The following is an 8,269-nucleotide window of genomic DNA, read 5'->3' as shown; positions in this document are numbered from 1 at the left end:
CCTGGGATTGCGATGTATGACATAATAGGCATCCAGACTTAAAAATCCGGGTGTTGACAACGACCGCCTCAAGCTTCACTTCGGCTGGAGGCACGCCCTCCTCCTCGTTGTCGTCGTACACGACCTCGTCTTCGCAGTCGGGCGTGGCTTCGCCGGGCATGAAATCCCGGTGGCCACGGATTCCGACGCGCCTTGTGCTCCCAGGCAAGGAAGGCGCGCTGGTACACCTTCTCGTGTTGCATCGCCGGCGGCAGCCGCTCGATTCGCCAACGTATCTCCTGACACAACGTGTGCCGGTCCGTCGGAGGAGGCGGAACAGGGAGCCTCCCCCTGTTCAGGTGTCACCCGTGCGGGAGGGAGACGTCGCGGTGGAGGCGGGGGTCACCCTGCACCCACCGCCGTTGCGCCTCCTGCACCGGCACGTACCACCTATTGCAGCCCGATCGGTGTGGAGGAGGACCCTGTCCCGCTGCCGCAACATGTGGATCGGCAAACAGGTGCGGCTGCGGGGGTGGAGAAACGAGGTGGTCGGTGACGGTTTTCTTCATCCACCTCGGCAGGTTCATCGTTGGCGAGATCGTGGAAGAGTGACAATGGTGGCAGCTGTGGGAGTGGGGGAGAAGAGGCGGGCGGGCGACTGCGGTTTAAGTACCGTTGGCCATCAATGTCGAAGCGTGCACGCGACAGCTTCCAGTGCCACTGGCTTCAATGCCGACGCAAGAGTTGGGTCAGCGATGGCCTTGATGACAAACGTGCAGGCCTGCAGCCGGTCAGCCTTGTGCCATCGAGTCGTTTCCAAGCGGGCCCACGGCACGCGCGGCCGGACACGTGCGCTCTCTGCGAAAGGTCTTTGTCAATGCATCGGTCTCCTAAATTTGAATCACCGATGAGTCGCGGCGCGAGTCGGTCCGTTGAGCGTGCGCGGGCTGTCTGTGTGTGAACCGTTTCGGGAAGCGAGGATCATTTAGATCAGCCGGCTCGAGATGCCTCTCCAACCATGCGACCCAAACGGACGCGCCGGGCCGTCCGTTTTGGGCCGTTTGGGTGGCCATGCGGACACCCGGACAGCGTCCCGCATCCGCGTGTCCGTTTGGGTCGCACGCTACGCGCAACACGCGGATGCAGCGCAAATTCCGAAAAAAAACAAAACGAAATTTTAAACGCTAATTCAAACTAAATTTCATTAAAATATGCCCTATTTTGGGCACATTTGTACATAACCCTATTTTGGGCAAATAAACTAAGAAAATAAGCCCTCTATATGGGCTTTAAAATTAAAAACAACTTAAAAAACCCTAAGCTAGGGTTTGGTCGACGGCGCGGTGGCCGCCGGTGCGCCGCCTAGTCCCTGTGGGCATCGTCGGCGTCGACGACGTCCCAGGGCGGCGAGGCACTGTTGTAGCTCGACCGCGCCGGGGAGTCCGGCCACGGAGACCACAGGGCCTCCTCCCAGGCGGAATGGGGGTCCGGAGCCACCCGAGGAAGCGGCGGCGCACGGAGCAGCGCCTGGAGGCGCTGCTCCCACTCCTGCCAGGCGCGGCGCCCGGCCTTACGCGCCGCTCCTCCTCCGCGCGGCGCCTGGCCTACTCCCGCCGCTGCTCCTCGCGCCGCTCCTCCTCCGCGCGGCGCCTGGCCTCCTCCCGCCGCGCCGCTTCCTCCTCCTCCCGTCGCGCCTGACGGGCCTGGGCGTACAACTCCCAGGCCTCGGCTTCCTCCACCGCCTGCCGGATGGCTTCCTCCATCTCGGAGGTGCGAATGGCCGCATTGAGGTGCGGCCATTTCGCGTCCTCCTCCGGCGCCGAGATGAGCAGGGCGGCACGGAGGTCGGGGTCCTCCTCCGAGGACTCCAGCTTCGGCTCGAGGAGCAGCGGCGGCGGTTGCGGCAATGCCGCGCCGCCGCGGGCGGCCTCTCCGATGTGGAGGCCACCGCGGTTTCCTCCGGCCCGCAGCGCCGGCGGAGGACGGCGGCTGCTGCTCGCCTCCTCGTTGTTGGCTCCGGTAGCGAACCTGTCGCTTCGGGGCCATGGCGGCGGTTGCTCTCGGGGAGTGGACAGTGGAGTGGACTGGAGGGACAGATCCCTCCAGTCCACATTTAATAAGCCTCCCCGGTCACCGACAGGTGGGCCCAAGGGAGACGAGCATCCAAGCGTTCGGACGCGACCGGACGCCGCGTGCCATCCGCTTTTGCGGTGCGTCCCTGCGTTGGGCCGCATTTTTGTCCGGACGCGCGGGCGCGGGATGGGTCGCCGCGTTGGCCCTTATAGATTGTTGAAAGCTGAATCCATCTGGAAAATCCCATGGCCCACGTCCCATGCTGTTGTCTGTGCTACTTCTGCACATGCGACCGCATGCTGAATTATCCGGTTTGACCAAACGGTAGACTGCTGAACCCACCGAACGAAGCGCCTGGCTTCTGTTGAGATGCACTTGGCCCGCGCCTGCATGTACCTGCCTTCCCCCGTTTCCTCATACAAATCCTACGTTTCTCTCCCTCGATCATCGCAGCTCCCTGCTCTCACGACTGAAGCCCTCGCAAATTTCTCCTCCCCCTCCTACTCCAAGCAATGGGAGATCTGGCCGCACCCCTCGTCGCCGATGCCAGGTCTCTCATCCATGATTCGACGACTTCTCTCCAGTCCAAGGCAACTCCAACGAGTTTGACGACGATTGGAGGCTCCTTCCAACATGGTAATTAAGCGAATTAGATCTTACCAGTCCCGTAGATTGGTTTTAGGATCGTATGCACCAGTTCATGAATTACACTTTCCTATACTATATGTACGCGCCATCCCTGCAGTACTAGTTGCATTGCAACGTCCGTCAAGGCGTCAACACACGAGCTTATTATATCCCTTCACTCCTAACTCAATCGTTCTGAAAAACTTGCCAGTTATATCTACTTTCTGTAGCACGTGCAAGCAATGCCATGAAAATTTGAAAATTATATATGTCACAGCAACTGCGTACATATACGGTGGCCAATGAAACTTGCAGTTACAAGCTAACTCTGCACTAGTTTATCATATTTAACCCGTTTACTTCATGGTACAGCATTTCTTCCTTTCAGAATACACGAAGGACATTGCACTTTCTTTAGGCGACTCATGTTAGCAAAAACTAAAAATACATACTCAATAATTTCATGGGTGGAATCTCATTGTTCATTTTCTATGTAATGAATCAAAGTAAGTTGTATCTATTGGTTCAATTTCAATATAATTCCGTGAGCCGATAAATTAAGGTTAAATTTCATACTAACTTTTATAAAAGGACCCCCCAACATTGGCTCACCCTGGACCCATAATGAGACGGGAACGTCCATGTAACTTATTTTCTTACTTGCTATTGTTGCAGCCAGCGGAAAAGTTCGTGACTTGGGGACAATGGACGGTGCAGTGCTACTTGCGTTTGCCACGTCCATCGGCAACATGCTTCAAGGCTGGGACAATGCAAGTATTGCAGGTAAGAGCAGTCGTTTATTTCATTTGATTTCGTTACATCTTCGCTAGCTCGCTCGATAAGTATACTTGTTGTATAATTATCAGCACAGCCGTATGTGGAAGTTTAATTGTATGGAAAATTCTGCCAAGTGGTTAAATTGTTGGCTACAATATTTTGCGCCAAGCTGGGATCCGCATGGGACTGCTCAACCATATCGCATCCACCATGTTATAATCTTTCGATAACCCACATAGCGAGCCACATGTGGTAAAGGTCGTGTGTGGGATCATCGCTTATAGGTTTCAAATAGCATTAGGGAAAAACCTTTAGCTAAACATGCTATTTCACAGTGGGACGGATTCTATATGATATGATTGTCAATAGGCAGCCACAGAGGTGCGGGTGTATTGTTTCTATTTCCTAGAGATCTTTGTTGATATGTACTACATGCTAGGATTTGAAGAAAAAAATGGTCAAGACCTATCACATCTGTGAGCCCATTTAGCTTCAGTGTTAACATTGCAAGTTTGAGCATTAACATGTACAACATTATGTGGGTTATTCCCATGAAGCACCAACAATACATCTTTGATATATACTTGATTTGAATTTCCACGTAATCTAAAATATGCCACGAGTTCGTGACTTGGACCTTTTTCTTCATAGTCCCCCCTTCCCTAGGATGTATATAGTTTTTGGTCAAAGTCAAACTATTTTGAAGTTTGACTAACTATATAGAAAACACATAAATATCTACAATACCAAATGCACACAATATGAAAATACATTTCACGATCATTCTAATAATATTGGTTTGGGATTATAAATGTTGATATCCTTTTTCTATATATTGTTGTCAGACTTTAAGAAGTTTGACTTTGATCAAAAAGTATATGCATCCTATTTTTTAAGGAGGGATTATTATAATGTATGAATCAATATATATGCATAGAGTAACACGTAAATGCATGATAGATATATAAATGCGTACCATTATTCACTTTTATATTTTATTTTTTCTAGAGGTGGTCAAACTTTTACTTTTCTGCTAACGGGTTATAAATTATTGTGTATGATCTTACCAGGTGCTATGTTTTACATAAAAGAGGAATTTAACCTCGATAGCATGCCTATGGTCGAGGGTTGTATTATGGCAATGGCACTTTTTGGTGCGACAGTAATCACAACACTCTCTGGATTGTTATCCGACAAATTTGGCAGGTGGGCAATGCTACTTACCTCAGCAGTATTGTCCCTTGTTAGTGCATTGTTGGTCATATTTTGGTCTCAGCATGTGTACATGCTGCTCTTCGCGAGGCTTATTCAGGGATTTAGTATTGGTTTGGCAGTCACTCTTGTACCATTGTATATCGCTGAGACTGCCCCTTCTGATATAAGAGGGAAATTAAGCACGTTTCCCCAATTGAGTGGTTCAGCTGGTATGTTCTTATCATACTGCATGGTGTTTTGGATGTCTATGCTGCCAAATGTTAGTTGGAGATTCATGCTTGGGATACAATTGATACCCTCGGTTATATACTCCTTATTGGTTATCTTCTATCTACCGGAGACACCAAGCTGGCTTGTGAGCCAAGGAAGGGTGGATGAAGCGAAGAAAGTTTTGCAAAGACTAAGAAAAGAAGAAGATGTCTCAGGTATATTTTACCGTTAATTGATTGGCTTCAAGTCATACCCTTCCATTGTCTTTGTATTATAATGAAACATTTTTATAGTACTGAATATTGATATACGGATTTTACTATAGGTGAAATGGCTAGTCTTTTGGAGGGCACAAGAGTTGGTCATCAAGCTCCATCTATGGAGGAGTACCTAATTAGCACAAATGAAAAATCGTTAAATGACAAATCGGTACCCGCTGAAGAAATGATAAAATTATATGGATTCCCAGAAGAAGTGCATTGTGTTGCCTATGCACTTAAGAGACAAAACACAGAAGATAGAGTCATTGGTCATTCTACCGGACATGGAGCATCATTCTATGATTCGATTGTCAGCATTACTAGGTCCTTTCACGAGAGTTTCATAGAGGTAATATAAGATTTAATATATTTTTAATAGGCTCTTCAATCATAATCCGATATCATGTTTTACTTACATGCTTTTCAAATCCCAATCTATATGTACATATATGCTCGATAATATTGTTTTTACTGCATTCTATTATCGTTTCTAGAATGAACTGAAATACCTTAGTTCCAATGAATAAAGCCTTTTTTTTTGCAAGTCAAACTACGTTATGGGTGACCAAGATTTTAGAAAAAATCATTAATATGTACTACAATCTAAAATCAGCACCATTAGATATATTTCATAGTTCTTTATAGCTTATTTATAGTTTTTTCTATAAAGAACTATATAATATCATAGATCTTTCATGATTTGTTTTTATAGTTTTTTCATGATGTATTTTATGATGATATACTATCATAGTTCTTTATAGTTTTTTCTAAAAAAATTGGCAAACTTTCCTTAGTTTGACTTTTTTTAAACCTTATTCATTGCAATGGAGGGAGTATTATATTAAATCATGTTATAGATATTCATAGTCATTTGCTTTTCTTCAAATGATCTGGTGCACAAACTTTTTTTATCAACTTGATATTTTCTAGTTTCACCTTTTAATCCATTATTCCCTCTAAATACACTGTCGTTTTCTTATACTAGGATGCACATAACATATTCAATGAAGTAAAAGAACATGGTCCAGTTGAAAGGGATGAGGAGAATCAGGACGATCCCAAAGAGCATGATCTGGAACACCAGAGAGATGATGTGGACGATGTTGGTGAGAATGACCAACTTATTCAGTCAAAACCCAAAATAAATGGTTTGCTAGCAGGCGGCAAAAGTGGCTACATTGGTGGGGGGTGGAAATTGGCTTGGAAAACATCATCAGTATACTGTTTGGATGGGCATATGGATAGTGGCATGGAACGATTATATCTACATGAAGAAGTTGTACCAATATCTGAAAATGTCTTGTTAATAGATGTTCCAGCAAGTGGGGATTTGATAAAAGCAACTGCATTGGTCAACAAATCTGTTTTTCATAAGGACCAGACTGGAAATAACAATATTGATTTACGTTCACACGAGAAAGGTTTTAAAAGTACAAAATGGAATGATCTATTGGAGCCTGGTGTAAAACGTGCATTGGTCTTGGGTGTTGGGATACAAATACTCCAACAGGTACGTTTCTTTTACTTGGCATTCAAATATATCATCTCATTCTGTTTTATGCCACTCAAATTTCTACGTGTACACTTTGTCTCCTAGTTTGACACTTTATTAGATCTCTCACATATTTGAGTATATATTTGCATAACTAAGATAATACAATAACCAAAGAGCGCATCGATTCAGACCATTAGTTTCATATGTTATCTTGTTAAGCACATAAGGTTTTCACCAAAACCAAATAATGCAAGGTTCTATTTTATTTACTTATTTTGTTCAACCTATGTTGCATGAAAAATCTTATAATATTTAATTATGTTAACAACTTTGCAGTTTGCTGGTATCAATGGTATTCTCTATTACACTCCTCAAATACTTGAGCAAGCTGGTGTTGGAGTTCTTCTATCAAAGGTTGGCATTAGCCCTTCTTCTGTGTCTATTTTGATGAGCGCTATTACAACTTTGTTAATGCTTCCCTTTATATGCATTGCCATGTGGCTTATGGATCGCAAAGGAAGAAGGTATACTCAATATCCTTAAGATTCTAATAATTATCTCCCAATTTACTGCTTTGTCCAAATTTGATATTGTTAAGATAAAATGAAGTGACATGTTTCATCGTCTAATGCAGACGGCTACTTATTGTCACAATACCCATCTTGGTAGTGTCACTCATTGTTTTGGTTACTGTCAACATCGTGAAATTGAGTGCTGAATTGCATGCATTGCTCTCAACAATGAGTGTTGGCATCTACTTTTGCGTCTTTGTCATGGGATTTGGTCCAATTCCTAATATTTTCTGCTCAGAGATTTTCCCCAACAAAGTCCGTGCCATATGCTTGGGCTTATGCAGCCTAACCTTTTGGATCTGTGACATCATTGTCACATACACCCTTCCTGTATTGTTGAGGTGCATCGGTCTTGCAGGTGTTTTCGGAATTTATGCCGTTGTTTGTGTATTGGCATTTGTATTTGTATGCTTCAAGATGCCGGAAACAAAAGGTGTACCTATTGAGGTTATGGCGGAGCTCTTCGCATTCGATGCATCACATCCAAGTCAGCAAAAAGAAAATGTATATTCTCAAGAAGAAGATTTGTAAGAACAATGAGGATACTTAGGATTTTCTTATTGTTTGATGTATCACCACTCTTGCTGGAACATGAAATGTGTACTGCAATATTTTAATGCTATTACAATTCAAAGTTATTTGTGATATGTTTGGTTATATTATTATTATTATTAAGATCTGAACTGTTATATATGGTATGCTTGGCCTTAATTATAATTAAGGTGTTCAATTTTAATTACATTGGCGTGGTGCTTGATCTTCTCCATTATCACAAAAGAGACGTCTTGGAGCAATGGTGAAGCCCACAACTCGCAAGCCTCTCGACAGTCTAGCACAGCACATCTGATTGACGCGATCAGTTGTGCGACTCTCCTTTCGTGCAGCTATTGTTTAGTGTTGCATCCAATGCACAGAAGAGAAAAGGTAGAGAGCATGTAAAGAAAGATGACACCTAGACTTGTTTCAGAATAGACTTATTTTCCAGATTCCCGTACATTGGGAACAGGAGGTATGAACTAGAAAAAGAGAGTATTGGCAGCAGACGCAAATGCACCACTAAT

General features: G+C 44.9%; 1 protein-coding gene across 1 annotated transcript; it reads left to right on the top strand.

Moving 5' to 3' along the window:
- Positions 1 to 4,541: 4,541 nt before the first annotated feature.
- On the top strand, positions 4,542 to 7,790 carry LOC127348097 (monosaccharide-sensing protein 2-like). The gene is made up of 5 exons (XM_051374196.2): positions 4,542 to 5,096; positions 5,207 to 5,490; positions 6,127 to 6,651; positions 6,973 to 7,160; positions 7,271 to 7,790. Exons 1-5 carry the CDS (start codon positions 4,568 to 4,570, stop codon positions 7,737 to 7,739), a joined length of 1,995 nt encoding a protein of 664 aa, XP_051230156.2. The 5' UTR covers positions 4,542 to 4,567; the 3' UTR covers positions 7,740 to 7,790.
- The last annotated feature ends 479 nt before the right edge of the window (positions 7,791 to 8,269 follow it).

This window comes from Lolium perenne, chromosome 4 (assembly GCF_019359855.2).
Source record: "Lolium perenne isolate Kyuss_39 chromosome 4, Kyuss_2.0, whole genome shotgun sequence".
In the NCBI taxonomy this organism is placed as follows: Eukaryota; Viridiplantae; Streptophyta; class Magnoliopsida; order Poales; family Poaceae; genus Lolium; species Lolium perenne.
This window is presented reverse-complemented; position numbering and strand designations above follow the sequence as displayed.

What these genes read in the sequence shown, in the direction of transcription:
- LOC127348097 (XM_051374196.2), top strand. Translation starts at nt 4,568, where the DNA reads ATGCCTATGGTCGAGGGTTGTATTATGGCAATGGCACTTTTTGGTGCG. An exon ending in AAAAGAAGAAGATGTCTCAG is followed by an intron (nt 5,097 to 5,206) that starts GTATATTTTACC and finishes ATTTTACTATAG; the next exon opens with GTGAAATGGCTAGTCTTTTG. An exon ending in ATGGATCGCAAAGGAAGAAG is followed by an intron (nt 7,161 to 7,270) that starts GTATACTCAATA and finishes CGTCTAATGCAG; the next exon opens with ACGGCTACTTATTGTCACAA.